This window comes from Zosterops lateralis (assembly GCF_965231275.1).
Source record: "Zosterops lateralis genome assembly, chromosome: 4".
Classification (NCBI taxonomy): domain Eukaryota; kingdom Metazoa; phylum Chordata; class Aves; order Passeriformes; family Zosteropidae; genus Zosterops; species Zosterops lateralis.
The window spans coordinates 26,940,588-26,957,904 of NC_139765.1; the positions used below are offsets into that span (position 1 = coordinate 26,940,588).

Below are 17,317 nucleotides of genomic sequence, written 5' to 3' on the forward strand. Positions count from 1 at the left end.
CCTTGCTGAGCTACATGGAGGAGTGACCTAAAATCCTTCCTCATGGATGTGAGGCTGCCTTTAGCTCAGCAGCAGAGGAGATTCAACAGTCACAGGCAAAAAAGATTTTCCTGCTGAAGCAAAATCCAGAAGTGAGGTCATCAATGGCCAGTGAGAGTCCTACCAATGTTCAACCACACTGAGGACATGGCAAGGTCACAAGTTTAAATCTGCTCACAGCTCGCTTCTCCCTGGAATCATCTGTCTTCCTTTCCATGACGTCTAACCCAGATTAACCTGACTGTGGGCCATTTATCTAGATACCACTGTTGTTCTACTAAACACAGAACTCCTGAGGACAATGGGAGCTGTGATGTCTCCTAACAAGTAAGTTTTCTAAAACCTAATCTGGGAGTTAATTGATATTTTGATGCATGCTACTTAAAAACTCTGCAATCCATGTGATGGAATAAAAACATTCTCTTGGAATAAAGGAATGTGACAACTGCTTTTTGACAATAAATCCTTACCTCCTGCAAAGATCCACTTGCTATTGCAGGCTGCACTATGTCATATCTTAGTTTCCTCAAATGGAGAAGTTTCTCTCTGTAATCATTCACTGTTGCCGGCACAAGTTCTGCTTGGAGCAATATGGCAAATACTGGCTGGAATTCCTCTGTGCCATCACCCTGAACAAACAAGTGACATGAATTCTGTTAGACTACCTTTATCTCATTGAAAAGCACTTCAAAAAAACTATACAGACTCACAGCCATTCTGGACTAAAGAACAAAGTTAAAGGACTTGCTCTGGTTTCCACCATTTAGGCACACATCTGAAAACACCAGGAGGTAGAGACAAAGAAAATTGAAATGTGAAAGCACAAAAGCAGAGGACCACTTCTACCAGATATGTTTTGTTTCTGCAAAGTGAACATTTCTGCAACATTTCACACAAAACATGAAACACAGATAGCTTTGAAAAAAGAAAAGTTAAATGAAAAGTTTTAGCCCTACCTCAATCTGTGCAGAAGGTGGATTATCAAAATGGTTTAGAATTCGAACTGTCAACAGCCGGACCTATTCCAAGCAGAAGCATATGTCAGGCAATATAAACTGACACATACACACCTACAGAGAGGTTAATGTCTGGGAGAGCACACTGATTTCACTAGGTTCATCTTGGACCTGGGAAACAGATGAATTCCTGTAGTCTAGAAGGCAATTTGAAGTGAATGCATTATATTCCTGCCCTGATTTACCTCTAGGGAAGAGGCAAGGTCGACAGGGCTAACAGTTAACCTCCGTTAACTCATGCCCCATTGACACAGCTCTAAGCAGACACTATAGAAGTAACAGCTTTACACAGTCTCACACTTCTCCTTTCAGACTTTATAATTTAACTAAGTTTACTTATGTTTTATTGTTTAAATATAAATCACTTTGCATGTGCTCAAAACAGCAGATTACCTTGGAGATGCCAGTGGAAATATTAGGATGCAACTTCTCAAACAAGTCCTTTAGATTGCCTTGGGAAAGGGGCTCCCGGCAGCCACATAACGCCAGCCTTGTGTAATAGAGGTCAGCCAACAGCAACGCAGAGGGGTCTGAAGGGAATGTGCTAAAACAATGGATGATTTTATTAACATATAGAAAGCACTGCAACAACACTGGTATTTAAAAATAAGACAGTAGTGGTAGCTACAACGTTAAGGGAAAATTCCTTGATTTCAGACTCTGTTTGCACCAGCAGGCCATTGAAGTCAGCTTTCACCAGCACAATGACTTGCAGCTGCAAAATCCACTACAGGCATGAGATTCCTCTTTTGTGTTAATCAGGCTTGTCAATCTGAGACTTGCATGCTGGATACACAGCTGCAGAAAATAAACCTGCATAGGTCACACTTCTGCTACTGCCCAGGTGCTCAGTCAGTGATTCAACAGAAGACAAATAATCTAGGCTTCAGGTGACACCCCAGGAATCCTGTCTGCTCACAGAGCAACTTCCTTCTGCTACCTTACATCCCTTGCTCCAAGCAGGTTTCACATCCCCTGCCCAGAGCTAGCAGGAAACTATTAGACTAAAGCCTGCTGCCAGTAACTCCTGCCTGATCTGGGCAAGTTGTTTTACTTCCACTGTGCCTCAGACATGAGCACCATAACTTCCTAAATGAACAGGATGTTTTGAAGCTCAAGCCACTAAAGTCTTGGAGATGCTAGAGAGAGATTAATGGTCTTCCTAAATCCCTCCAGCCAGACACTTTTTTTTGCTAATTGTAAGTTAGATAGAGTCAAAATAAATAAAATGGTGTATACAAAATCTCCTCCCATTGTGGAGCAAGTACAAACATGGATATGTAAGGACATGGTGGAATCCCAAAACCAAACTCAGGCTTTTGACACAGCTCAGAAGGTGCTGTTCCTGTTCCTGTCTCTTATCATTATAATGTAACACAGAATTACTAAGTGTAACATTCCAAAGTAAAACTAGAACCAACTGACACACTACCCTGCAGCTAAGAAAGCATCAGTTTGTAAAGAAGATGTCATTGAATAGGAGCTACATCTACCTGGTTCTCCAAAAGAAAGTGCCTAAAACTTTGCTCCATTACATAACCACAATACTGAAGCAATGTACCAGCATAACAGAATGGGCAGCACACAAAAAGCATTTAACCAGCTCCTATACAAAGGCAAAGTGAAATTTTTGCCCTACCAAGGAAAACCATGAAGCACCACAAAACAGGCAGAGTTTACTTACGTCACCAAGCTCTTGACACGCTCCACAGGTAACAAATGGAGTACTTCAGCAGACTCTACCAAACTAAGTAGAGTACTTACAGCTTGGCAGGCCACAAATAGGTTTCCTGGAACAGAGAAAGAACAAGAACTTCTTGTAAATTTACTCAGCTCTCAGTGACTTGTGCTTGGATGGTATTTGCCCATCCTGAAAAGGCTGGAGTCAGAGAAATAAGGTAGCATATGGATCCTAGAACTGGCATGTGTATTTTCTAACCACAACACATAATCATAACACAGAAGTGCTTCCCTGGCTATCAAAGTAAGTGCCTCCTCCAGCAAGCCAGCACTGAAAGCTGTGACAGCTCCAGTTTGCATGCTTCCATCACACCCACATGTGCAGAAAGCAGGGATCTGGAGATAAGCACTGTGGCAGGAGTTGCAGACAGCCCTCTGCTAAAAAGGAAGAAATGCTGCCAAATTGATATAAATGTAGCAAAAACAAAGCAAAAATACATACTGATGCTACCACCACACAGGTGCCTATAAACTCTGGAACTTTGGCTATGCACTGCTGCATAAGATCTTCAAAGCTATTCCATGTACCTAAAGAGTGAGTATATATTAGTGAATGGCAAGTGGGTTTGCTGAATTTTGTCTCCTTCCTAAACCTCTCAGACTCCTTTAGGGATGGAGGGTTTCCCAGAAGCACATGATAGCCAGTGCTCTGCCAGGTAAGAAAGGGCAATTCCTTTCCCCCCACCCTTCTAAGTTAGCAAATAGCTTGCTTTAAAAAAAAATTTAAAAATTCCCCTCCTTTGTCTCTTCTCAGGTTGAAGAAATACTGTTCTAAACCAGACAAATTAAAGAAGTTTTTAAAAGATTAAAGAAGTTTTTAGATTTAACTGTCTTACATGCTGCCAATGGAAAAGAAAGGGGAGTGAGCATCCATATCCTATTTATTCCTCTGAAAACATTCCCCTTTTCTAAGTTGCTTAATTCCCCAGGTATGTGCCAGATCCTGCTAACCATTAACCTCCATAAGGAGCTACTCAAAGAGAGAAGAAACATCAAGTAATGACACGAGGAAACTTTCTGCATCTATAGTGCAAGGACAGTTCCCAAACTGCAATCTGTATGCCCTTTGGTAGAAGTGTGCTGATGCTGGACAAAGATAGCAGCTTCCACCTCACCACAGACACACCTGTGTGATCAGTAAGTGAAGCACTTCCACACTGGCCCTGAAGAGCTGCCAGCGATAACTTGCTATTGCTCTGACCCAGTTTTCAAGCCCATTTCCTTGCACTCCACAGCAACTGGAACATCAAAAACACCCAGTTCTGGAACTTGCACTTTGCCTCAGGGCTGAGGCCCGAAGGTCAAATGGTGCACAGGGCTGGGAGCCTTGCACAGGCAATGAGAGGAGACTGGAGTCCTAGTAGAAGGTGAAGGAATTGCAGGAATCACAGAGGTGGAAAGAATGCCAGAGGATGAAAAAAAGCATCCAGGAGCCCTAGTCTGGGAGGATGAAGAAAACCAAGCAAGCAAGTGTAATATGAGACAAGAGGAGACATGAGTATAGGACTGAGGATGCATTTATTTTCTTTTCCCTTATAAACAAAGGAAGAAGTAGCGATGTAACTCTGGCACGCACACAGAGCCTGAGCAGTGCTGCTACTACTGCCAGTAAAAATGAGACCCAAGAAAAGAAATTTTAGATATTCCTTTTTTAGGCTAAGTACATTACCAATAAAACAATCATGACAGCATGAAAAACCTGCAAATATAATAAAATAAAGACCTAAATAAAAAAAGGCCATACTTGACAAAGCTTCTTTAAAGAAGAAAAAGCAACAGAGCTGACTGGTAGATATGTTTAGGAATATTAACAAATGTATAGAAAATGGAAAATGACAGACAGCCCTTACAAACAAAGGAACAATGAACACTCAACCTGGGGCATTCTAAAACTTGTCCACAGTTTGTCACAAGGCCAAATACTTTCTAGCTCTCTGAGTAACAACTGTCCTGCTCTATGCAGGCTCAGGTTTTTTTTCTGGCCAGAAAGAGAAGACAACCAGTAACCATCTGTTCCTGGAAAAAAGGTGCGGCATTTAGAATTGATGGTGTCACTTGGGTCAGAGATGGTGTGCTGTTTTTGGCTGGGACAGAGGCAATTTTCTCCACAGTAGCTAGTATGGAGCTCTGTTTTAGATTTGTGCTGGAAACTGTTGGTTTCCAGCATGAAAAGCAGAAAAGGTCTCGGCAGCAGCAGTAGGCTCAGCAGTAACAAAAACAGCTCTGTATTATCAACCCTGTATTCAGCACAAATCAAGAACACAGCCCCATAACAGCCACCGTGATGAAAACTAACTCTACCCCAGCCAAAGCCAGTGGAACACAGCTGGGACACCTGACCCCACTGACCAAAGAGATATCCCCTATCACATGGCACCATGGTGAGCATTTAAAGCAGGGGGAAGAAGAAGGCACGGCATTTGTCTTCTCAAGTAACTGTTATGAGTGATTGAGCTCTGCTTTCCTGGGGATAGCTGAACATGTGCCTGCCCTTGGGAAGTGGCAAATGAATTCCTTGTTTTGCTTCACTTGCATGCATGGCTTTTGATTTACCTGTAAAACTATTTGCATCTCAACCCACGAGTTTTCTCCCTTTTACCCTTCTAATGCTCTCCCCTCATCCCTGCTGAGAAAAGAAGCAGCTGTGAGGGGCTTAGCTGCTGGCTGAGGTTAAGATACAACAGTCCTTTCTGGCACCCAACATGTGGCTTGCAAGGTTAGAGATAATGACAAATTTGATTGCAATGTGCTAGATTGAATCCTGATTGATAGCTGTTATTGCTGTTTAGCTATTAATTGGCAATTACCCTAATTCTGTCCCTGCCATACGGCTTGCTTGTCTTGTCTTACTGTGTATTAGCATCCACTGAACATTAGTGACTACTTTTTGCTTTCACAGCTGCACTGCTTATCATCCCTCTCTGTGGTACCTGGGAACATTCTGATAACAGCCATGGCAATGCACTCAGGTGGGCAGGCAGCCAGGGCAGTGCTGTTTTTTTCGTCCTGCTGTACCAGCCAGACTGGAACTCTTGAGTGAACTTGAGTCAATTGGATTGTGACCTGTGGACTAAATCCACACAGGAGCAGGACACCCCAAAGCATCTGTGGCTGTGGTTAAGTCCATGCCAAAGTAGGTACATCTCAACGCAACTGTGGCTTTAGTTATGTCTATGCTGCAGCAGGACTGAAGGAATTGTGACCTAAGGGTAAGTCCATGCTGGAAAACCTACACTTGAAGCATCTGTGCCTGTGGGTAAGTCCACGCTGCCGCAGGTACACCATGAAGCATCACCAGCTATGCATGAGGTCATGCTGGAGCACCTCAGAGTGTGTGGCCATAGACAAGCCCACAACAGAACAGGTACACTCTTGAGGGAGAGCAGTCATGAGTAAGGCCACATTTGGAGCAGGTGTATCTCTGAAGGCACTGTGGACCACGGATAAGGCTGCCCTGGAACAGCCCTGTGGTGATGGGTAAGTCCACACCACAGCAGGTATACCCCAGGAGAAACTGGGACTCGTAGGTAAGACTCCACTTGGAGCAGGTACTCCCCCTAATAAGTCCAAACCCAAGCAGGGGCAAGGGGAGGAGCTCATTGCAATGTTAAGCCCTGTGGCCTGGCCCAAAGGGACTGGGGTGGAGACTGTAACAGATATAACTTTGAATTGTTGCAATCCATTTCAGTTTCATGTTGTAGGAATTACTATATCAGGAACCACCCAAACCTGTGAAGGACAAGCTTTACAAGAAGCAGTGCAAGTCCAGCAGTGAATTAACATGATCTGATTCTGGTGGCAAATAATTCCACACAAGACACTACCTCTCCTGTCCTGAGTGACCATTGTAAGAGATGGAGCCCAGATTCATTGACTAAGTGAACTCAGTGGATATTTATGGAGGTTGGACTGGCAGGGACTGACAGCATCAATCTGAGGCCATGGGAAACGAGATGCTAGGAAGGGAAAGATCTTGTTAGATTATGGAGAGACAAATGGGATTATGGGCACAGCTTTGTTAATGAAGTTGCACCATATAAGGTTATGTTCTGAGTTCTTGCATACGAATGGTTAACATTTAACATATAAGGTAATGTAACTGCTCATTGGTTAGCTATCTGGGATAGAGTCTATATATTGTTATGTTTGCCCCATTGTGGGGCCCTTCAAGGTTGCCCCATACTGTGTTTGGCTTATGCTCTTTTGTTGGCTCAGGCTGTTATTGAAGTTATTTTCCAGGTTTACTCGATCGTCATCCCTATTTCAACTGCCACCCTGGCTGGTCCAGTTCGTGCTGCATTGCCAGTGACAGACATCCTGTGAACATTCTACAGTGGTGGTTCACTGACTAAGGGAATGATAATATATCAAAGGATGGGAGGGAAAGGGGTAGATAATGAGGTTGTATCGGATAGCGTGGTACCTGAGCATGACATAAATAGCACTGAATAACACGCACAGAATGTGCTGGTTTTGGCTGGGATAGACCTGAGTTTCTGCATAGTAGCTGGTATGAGGCTCTGGCTTGGATTTGTGCTGAAAATAGTATTGACAATATGGATGTATTTGTTATCAGTGTGCAGCACTCACAAAGCATCAAGGCCTTTTCTGCTTTTCACACCAGCCCACTAGTGAGTGGTGTGTGGGTGCACAAGGAGTTGGGAGGGAACACATCTAGGACAGCTGACCAAAGGGGTATTTCAGACCATATGGTCATGTTCAGCAGATAAAGGGGAAGGTTCAGAGTGACGGTGTTTGTCTTCCCAAGTCACCATTATGCACGGCAGAGGCCTGCTTTCCTGGTGGTTTCCTGCCCACCCATGGGAAGTGGTAAATGAATTCCTTGTTTTGCTTTGCTTCGGTGTGTGGTTTTTGCTTTATCTATTAATCTTCCTCCATCAGTCCACAAACTTTCCCACTTTTACTACTCTGATTCTCTGCCCCATCCCACTGGGCAAGTATGAGCAGGTGAGCAGCTGTGTGGGGCTTAGGTGCCAGCTGGGGTTAAACCACAATGGTCTTTTTTGGCACTTAACATGGAGCTCAAAGGGTTTGAGATAATGACATTTAATTGGAGTGTGCTAGGTTGAGTTTATAGCTGTTACTGATGTGCAGCTATTAACTGACAGATGGGAATATCCTAAACTTTGCAATATAGGTTTGAATTGGAGCTTATGAGTCAATAGTCTCTCCTTCACTTGATAGCTTCAGCCTGGATTTGGTTTAGATAGTGAGGAAAAAAAAAGGAAAGAAATCTTTCTTCTTCTCCTTCCCAATTATCTCTGTTTTCCACAATGCAGGACATCTGTCACCCCATCATTATTATGAAAAGCAAATGCAGAATTGTTTCCTGGAGGTTGTTTCTGCCCAAGTTTTGCTCTTCTCGTTTTAGTCAAGCTGGTAAGTAATTTTGGATACAATGCTACCACTATTCATTTTCATGCTTTGTGCAATCAGAAAAACTGCTTTAGTTTTTTTATATATCAACAAATAGCAAAGAAACAGGAAGTAACTGTAACTGACCTTTGCAGAGGCTTCCATTTTCAATGGCTGTGAAGAGAGAGTCTATAAAACTTGTCACACGAGGCAGAATGTGGTCTTTGTTCATAGGTCTGTTCAAAATAAATGGGAAGACTTTTATTTCTGTTACACTGACACCTATGTATAAAAGCTTTCTATCATTCATCTCTATTAAATTACAGGTAGCTCATTCCAAGTTTGAAACCAGCACCAAAACATTTATGCTATTTCTACTTCACAATTCAAGTTGTAGCATTCACTGCATCTTCTTTCTAACTAGTCCTTCAATAATTACTGAAAAAATCTGTTGAAAGAAGACAGTGCTTAAAACACACAAACTGAAATGTTTCCAGAACATCTCCATATACTAAAGCACCAAGTTTAGTGAGTAGGCAATCAAGAAGCTGATATTCTATTCCAGTCTTTACTGTTGACTCATGGTATTTCCATGCAGCACTTGTTTTTTGTCTTCTAACCTCAGTTTCCTGAGCCTAGCACTAGCAATTATTGTCCTGTCTTCAGGAAAGTAATTTCTTACAGAATGAGAGCTAATAGACAGTAAGGAAATAGACAGTATTACTGAAACACATGACAATAGTACCTTAGAATATCCCTTACCTAATATGTGGCAGTACAACCAAGGCAACCCAAGGCTGTGAAAGGTCAGTGATGTCTTCCTTCTCAGGTAAATGCATTAAAGACAGTACATGATCCAACACTGGAACTTCTGCCTGTTCTCCTTGTCTTTTACTTGTTTGTTGCCTTGTATTAGAGCTAAAAATAAACCCAAACTTTTTAGTAATCCACCACTGCATATCAGAGATTGCTCCTTTTGCTCCATGATATTCAAAATTATGTTGTCTACTTCGAGCAAAAAGGACTTGCACAACACAAGGGATTTTTTCTTCTCAATGTTTTATACTGCACAAAACATCACCTAGTCATGCTGAAGAGCACAAAACATGGCCCACAAGAAATGTCAGCAGCTTATTTCAAGTTCAAATAATATTCCTAGAAGAAAAGACACTAGTTCTCAGTTGGACACCCTCACAATTAGGACATGTAGACTCTAGGAACACCTGAGAGTCATAACAACCTGATGGTTGTTAATAAACCATGATAACATGGACATAGATGGATGACAGAAAATAATCACCATGGTAAAAGTTTTGGGAATTAAAGGTGACTCCAAATCAACAAGCCTGTTTGCAGGCAGAAAGGGCTGACACCATACTGGAACATATGAACACGAGTTCTTTACACTCCATGAGCAGCAATCTTTCCATTCCACCCAGTGCTTGCAAGATCCCAGTCAGAAGGCTGCATAGGCTTCATCCTTCAAGAAATACAGAAGCTCATAAAAAGCCAAGAGTAAGGATCATTAGAGGCTTAAGAAAAAACATTTATGAGGTAAACCTCAAGGAATTAGGATTTTTGATCCAGAGAAAGAAGACATCAGACATGTCTGATGATGAAAAGCTACAATTTCTAAAAGCTTGATGCAAAGAGTAAGAAATATTCTGCTCTTTATGTTCCCAGCAGATAAGCAGCAAAGGATTTAAACTGCCATAAAGAAAGTTTAAGTTATACACTGAGGACTGGGGAAAAAACCACCTAAAAACCCAACAAAAACCCCAAAAGTCAAGAACACCATATGAATTAAAAACATGCCTGTATAAGTATAAAGATATCAAAGTACTGGCACAGACTGCCAGAGGCAGCTCAGAAATCTCCAGAATTGGTGTATTTAAAAACTAGGTAGGAGACAGGGTATGCAACTCTTGAGATGTCTCCTGGTCATAATTTACACCACTGACATTACAAGAGCACAAAAAAAAGTCCAAGCAGGACCAAGGTCCTTGCAGCTCCAAACCACTGAAAAAATAGAGAGAGCAAGAAACAAAGAAAACAAGGGAAGAAAACCAAATATAATCATTTTGACTCAACCTTCTGCTCCTGAAACCTCAATGCTTCCACTATTATTAAATAAAAATAGGAAAAAGCCATACAGAGCAGACTGCTTTAAGGAAAAATAAAACCTTACATAAAAGGCAACACAAAGTCAAAAGTTTCGAATTAGCTTAGTTAGAATTACTAAAAAAATCACTATCATTAGATTAGCAATGGTTATTCTGTTCCTCTGTGGTTACCCCTAATTTTTCCAAAGAGGCTCTAGGGAAAGCAGCTACTTCATTGCAACCAAGCTAGGATTGCAACCAAAAGCAGTCAAGCTGTGCCAGCACAGTGCTGCTTCTGCATTAATTACATGTCCTTTGGTATCCAGCTGTGCTCTATGGCAAGACTTTAGTACTGCTGCCAAGAAAGCTCCCGGACAACACATATGCATAGAGGGGAAAAAAGCTGCAGCATAGGCAGGAGGTTAGTAATGATGAGAAGCTGAACTGCTGCACTCACTACAAAGATTAACTGCCCAGAGATGCAGTTTGCATGATGGTGTAACAGATCCCCATCACACATGCAACTGTTTTTATCAGTGACCACCTTAACAAAGCAGCATCTCTTCTCACATAATTTCAAAGAGGAAAGTGATATCCTACTATATCACTTGGTTTGCAAATTTGCTAGCAATGCTGCCATTTATGCAACTCCAGCAAATACTGGAAGGCAACTCTTATGTGTTCTGCACTGCCTTCAGGCCAAGAACCACACAGACATATCTAGTATTAGCTAAACTTGAGAACTCTCACCTGACAGATGCTTCCGTGAAAACAAGAGGATACTTTTCAAATGCCATTGAACCAATGGTAGGAGGCTCTGCTTTCACCAAAATGAGTTTAGCCAGAGCCGCCAGAGCCTTGTCCTTTGTGATGGCATCTGTGCCAGAGAAGCCATGTTCAATGTATTCTAAAAAGCATGGGAGAAAATGCTGAAGAGACAAAAAAAAAAAAAAAGGTAAAAAGTCAAAAATTGGCAAGTCTCTTTAACCATCAGCAAATCCACAAAAAAAAACCCTCATGACACCAATAAGAGGGAAATCCAAATGCTCACAAGTAAGCCAGCAAAACATTGGACTTATCAGTTCTGGTGCCGCTATACACCAGCACACAGACATCTTCCTATCTCAGCAGGGACAGTAATTTAATGCAAAAACTCAGTTTGAACCAAATCCAGTCTTATGAGGACCTTTCAGATCCTTGGCTTTCACCTCCCACTCCCTTTAATTAATTTGATTCCTCCCAGATGACCAGTGATAGGGCTTGTTTTTCATTTCCACTTAGTTCCTCCAGAACTCATTCTCTTTCTCCCATCCATAACATGCTCACCCTCTTAAGCCCCCACAGATGAGCTTCTTTTTGTGAACAGATACCTATCCCTCTCTCCAACCCTGAGAACTCTTACACAACTTTAACACAATAGCAAAAGTAACCTCTTTCCTTCTTATCAGATCATAAATAAACATCATGTCAATACACAACAATCGTTCAGCATACAAGGCAGGTAAATATACTGTGGATTCCCCAGTTGTTTCCTTTAGCAACAAAAATAAACATGATGCACAATCATTTCCACCTACCCTTTCAAATTGCTTCATTGTGAACATTGCTTCAGAGAAGTCCAAAAGAAAATGTTGTTCAAATCCACTTGCAAATACCTGCAAGAGATGTAAGTGAAAGGTTGCAGAAAGAGAAACATTTCATAGTCAGCTCTTCACTACTCAAGGGACATTTTTTCTGGTATACAAATCAAGGATGCTTTGAACTCTGCAATACTCTGCCTGGCTCTCTTGCTAATTCCAGCACACAGAGCAGCATTGTTTCCAAGTGACAATTCAAGTACAGAAATGCACAGTCCTTCTTAACAAACCCTACTGACACAACCCTTTTTGACAAACACTGCTGATACTACTGTCTCTGTGCAAAGACAACTGAGCTATCTCTTCAGTGTGATATGGAAAATATAAGTTGAAAGTTCTAGGACTGCAGCACAGACACACTAACTGTTAGGGAAAAGCTTAGACCCAAAACATATTTCTACTTGGCATTTTTTCTGTGTAACAGATTGCAGAACGTTTACTACCTCTTGGGCAGAACAAACCTCTGTGCTTTTGAAGGATTCAAAAAAACCAGGAATAGTCCTTTGAGATACCCAGGATCAGTACTCCTCAATGTCAAGATAAAATACCCAGATCTCTTTCCCAGACCCTTCAGAAAACAAGGACAGCTTTCAGCCTCCTCCAGTTTAACAGAAGCCCACACAAATATCCTCAAATGTTTGAAGAAGTCTCCTGAGCAAAACTGGCCTCGTGCCACAGGCAGAACCAATCTTACTTCAGCACAAGTCAACACTGAAAACAAGATGAAATTTGATCTTTTTTAAACAACTGCAAGTCTTGCTTTCCCATTGTAAATCGTGTGGCATTCTTATTTCAAATATTTTTTCACACACACACTCTACAACTATGGTACACACTGTTAATTGCAAAATTATAATGTACTGTAACAGGAAAACTAAAGAATCACATTCCATAGTATAATCTCCTGTTAATCTCTGCAACACTACATTTGATAGGAAAGTATGCAGCTAATCATGTCAATGCCCCAGAAACAAAGGTAGAACTGAAATATGCTTACCCCTGTAGTTTCCAAATCAAAACTGCACTTGTGTGAACCTTGTTCACAAGGTTAAGGCATGCTCATTAAATGCTTGGAAACTTAATGAAAAATGTATTTTTTCACTAAGTTTGACTCAATGATCTGCTTTATCACCACAGGCAGGATGTATTCCTTCATTGTTCTCCTTCCTTTCTCAACAGAGGCTGTAGGTGTTTGAATCAGAGCCTGGATTTCACTGCAATGATATCTGCCATGATGGCATTGCTATACTGACAGCCTGTGCACGACTGTCAGGTAATCCCAAGACCTCATCAGACTTTATGTAAGGCATTGGGCAGCTTCTTCATTATCTATGAAAAATGGCTGAAGGGAACCTTACAGCATATTTCCCAGCCTGAAACAGAATGTCCACAAATCATCTCGCTCTAGGGAATTTGAAGTCTGGGATTTCTGCATAAGCAGCAATCCTTGTTACCTTCTGAATAGCTTCCTTGGTCAAAGAATCTGGCAACAAAATATTTTCAGCCAGCAGGAATGCAGAAATGGTGTTCAGCAGCATCTTGCAGCAAGATGATGAGAGATATGGTGTTTGTAACATTTTTATTAAAACCTGAAATGAAAAAGACAGAATTTGTATTTGTCCATGAACATAGTGATTATCTGGTCTGAATGGCCTGGACAGTCCCTGGAGCAGGAGAGCACAGAGTTCTAAGCTCCAGCCTACAGAAGTGAATCTTAATAAGTCCCACTGAAGTTTGAATCTACCCTAAATGGGTAAATATGTGTGAACCAGCAGAACTGCTCCATACCATTGATATTGGGGTGGGGTTGTGTGTGTGTGTGTGTGTGTGTGTGTGTGCATGTGTGCGTGTGAGTCTTCTCCACAGTGGCAGGAACAGACCCCAGAAGCAGTAGCCCACTTTCCCCATCATTCATTTAAAGTTGGCTACACTAGCATTACAATTTAGAGGTAAAATCTCACAGGATCGGTGAGGTAGCAATACTCAAAATATATGTGTCTGTTCACTGAACTCAAATCCTAAGCCCAGTGATGCATCAAAAGTGTATAAAAATGCTTCAGCTGACCACACCTCTCCCATATTCAACTGATACTTTTCTGACACATCTAAGTGACAGTCTGACCTACCTGACAGACATCCTCAGGCACTGAGATTTTAGATCCATTTGCATGTTCCACTAAGATCAGATAAGCTTGCAGAATCCTTTCCACCTGCTCTGAAGCCACAGAGCAGTTGGTCTTAGTTGTTTTCCTCTGCAAATCTAAGAGTGACTCCTGTTTAAATAAAATAGGGAAATGAAATGCTTCAGATAAATGAATAGACTCTGTTTCACTTACTGCTGTTTGAAGGACATTCTATAGAATCTCAACTGCCCAACAAATCATTGTTGACTCTCTCATACATATTCCACAAATTAAACTGTGCAGAAACACTGTGAAATTTCCCTTACGTAAAAACACATCCCAGATTCCTTGGACAGAAACACAAGGAACTCCTAAAATGAGGGTCTCCATAACAGCCGACACTTGACATACGAAACAGGAAAGAGAAATACTGGGCTCCACAGCCACAATAGCTTGGAAGCACCCAGCTTTCACTGGAATTATCAGAATTTAGGTACTTTTACACCTTATGTATCATTTTGCCAATGTTGATGCTGAAAGACTGCTCATATAATGTACATTCAACATTAGTGTCTCTTTCTGTCCAGAAGATACAAACTCCTATCCTTGAGCCAACAAATTGAACCCAATTTATACAGCTATCACAGACTACATGAGTATGTATTTCCCTCTGAGCAAGATATCCCCATGCATCTACCAGTTTCCAGGGTAAAAGAAAGAGTCTCATTAAAAATAAAAAGAAATACGTCACAAATTTCCAAGATTTCATAACCGCAGATGCTGAGTCAAAGAAACCTCAGGGATACACAACATTCAGTGACAAACAAATCTGCAGCTAATGACAGTCAGGTAAAAACTGCTTAAAGCCAGAGGAACAGGATGGGATTTTCTAGGAATCTGATTAGTCAGAGGAAAACAGTCTCAAGAAGGAACCAACAGGAATTATTTACCCATGCTGGAAGGACTACCCTAAAAAAAGCTCATGTGAACCATTTCCTGCAGTTTCCTATTTCATCCCTGAAGAGCACAACTGACACAGTCTGTTGTCAGTTGCAAGAGGCTGCAATCCCCCTTAGCAAATCCCCCTATAACAGATGTTTGCAAACTTTTAAGTATTGGTCAGGTAAGTAAAACACACTGCCAGGCTGTGTCATTCTACATAACCCCGATCCATCACAGCACAGCACTCAGCTGTGCTCCTTCAATTCAGACTGTAACCCCCCAGCAGCAACAAAGGAATACCCAGACTGAAAACATTCTAACTTTCAGTACTTGGCTGCAAGGTTCAAACTTGGATTTCCAGATTTAACCCAACTCTTTGCTTTAAAAAGATCTGTAGGACAAAAAGCTTCCCTTTTACTGTTATAAAGTGGGTTTGAACCACAAATAGTTCAGCAACATAAAACAAGCACTACATTCCAGCAAGGGTTCTGCAATGTGTGCAAAGGCAGAAACTATACAAACCATCCTTGCCCAGCCACAGGACTGAGGTTCGAGTCTCACTGACAGTAGCTCCGTTCTCACTCACAAAACAGCCACCAGGGTAACTCAGAACTTAGAAAGGAAGGGTGGCATTTTTCCTGTGACTTTGTATTTTATGTTTCCAAAGCAGAAAAAAAACCACTTCTGGTCCAATAAAACACAAATACTTTCCTCAGTAAGTGCAGAATTTTTTCTCAGTCACTCATGAATAAAAAAATAACAGTAGGAAGAAAAATAATCAGTGTACCTCCAGGCACTTGAAGACAATATCAAAATGCTCCTTATGAATATGCACTGCAGCTGATCTGATCATTTGCTTGAAGGCTTCTCCAACTGCTAGCCACGGTAGTTCAATTTCTTCTTCAGTTATAGGCCCAAGCTTCAACAGAATTAACTTCATAGCCTGAACAGGAAAAGAGCATAAGGTGTTCTTACACTTAGAAAATAAATCTAGCAATCCTAAAACTAATTAGTGCAATGTATTGTTAAAATACTCCAGTGATTTCAATTCTTTCTAGAATGACTACAGGGGAAAAAAATAAGGTTATCACCTAAAATCTGAAATATCAGCAAGAAGTACGATTTCAGCATACAGGAATATCGCAAAGGAATTATTTAAAACAACCTTCCTGTCTCAAAAAATATTCTTAGAACATTTTCAGATCCTACTAAATAATCACCAACATGCTTATCACCAAAGATCCACTGAGGTGAAAGAGGAAACACTCGATGGTTTCTGTGAGCACTGCCTAAGGCCTGTTACAGTAACAGTTAAAGCAGCAATCTTGTCTTTACCGTCTCTGCACAAGAGTGGAACATGTTTCGAACACCCTTGCACATCTCAAAAAGCAGCTGTCCTGCACCTTCCACCTTTTCGGGGTGTTCTCCCAGGTCACTGAGCATTAAATTGAAGAGTTCATTTTTATCAGAAACCTACAAAACATAAGGAAACAAGAAATGTTATCTTCTATTCAGAGCTGCCAGATGGACAGAGGCAATCAAAAGGCTCCACAGCACCATGTTCTCCTAGTCCTGCCTCCCTAAAAGAGCTCAAACTTATTATTTCTGCGACCACACAAGGAAATTCAAAGAAGACATTTGATCAGCTATTTAGTCACTACAGCTCCCACAGCCCCAGAATGTACACACTGCAGCTGAAATATATGGGTTTGATTCTTCTCATGATTTTAAACATGTGCATAAATGCACTGTTAAACTGGTCACAACTGAAACAAAAAAATCCCTGTGCTGATGAAAAAGAGATGTGTATCAGCTGAACACAGAATCTAGTCATCTGAAATCAGAACCACACTTGAGAATACTGCAGGGACTTCCGGCCCAATATTTTAAACACTTCAGTTTCTGAGGATTTGAATTAAAGTTCAGAAATTTCCAAAAACAAACAATCAAATGAACATGCTTTATTAAGGTATCTCAACTTAGGACAAAAATAAGGATACTCAAACTTCCTAACCAGTCTAAAGAATCCTGGCTTTTGTATGTTTTGACTAAAGAAAACCTAACAACTACCACTTCCTTTCCTTACTCCATGAAAGGCTGCTATCTGATCTTGGCTGATTTACCTGGGAATGTTACACACGGTGATCTTCAGGAGTGCAAAAATGTCACAAGAATTTCAGTTCTACAAAGGCCCTTACATATTTGTGAAAAAGCCAGTGAGCAAACATGCATATACAAATTCAAGCCCGCCTTCTGCAGGATTACCTTACTATTTTTAGTCAATTTAGATAAAGCAACCATACACATTTAGTTCAATGTCTCTAAACAGAGAGTGCTAAGGC

At 41.2% G+C, this 17,317-nt stretch overlaps 1 protein-coding gene across 1 annotated transcript in view; it reads right to left on the minus strand.

Annotated features, from left to right (window-relative positions):
• The window catches only part of UTP20 (UTP20 small subunit processome component), a 64,008-nt gene that overhangs the window by 42,411 nt on the left and 4,280 nt on the right, over window positions 1-17,317 (minus strand). Inside the window, exons 7-18 of the mRNA XM_083860609.1 lie at window positions 16,311-16,448; window positions 15,763-15,918; window positions 14,037-14,183; window positions 13,365-13,499; window positions 11,851-11,928; window positions 11,024-11,202; window positions 8,934-9,089; window positions 8,319-8,407; window positions 2,740-2,845; window positions 1,449-1,599; window positions 996-1,058; window positions 510-668 (exon numbers count right to left, since the gene is read on the minus strand). Of these exons, the coding sequence (XP_083716735.1) occupies window positions 510-668; window positions 996-1,058; window positions 1,449-1,599; window positions 2,740-2,845; window positions 8,319-8,407; window positions 8,934-9,089; window positions 11,024-11,202; window positions 11,851-11,928; window positions 13,365-13,499; window positions 14,037-14,183; window positions 15,763-15,918; window positions 16,311-16,448 (1,557 nt within the window). The remainder of the gene's footprint in view (window positions 1-509; window positions 669-995; window positions 1,059-1,448; window positions 1,600-2,739; window positions 2,846-8,318; window positions 8,408-8,933; window positions 9,090-11,023; window positions 11,203-11,850; window positions 11,929-13,364; window positions 13,500-14,036; window positions 14,184-15,762; window positions 15,919-16,310; window positions 16,449-17,317) is intronic.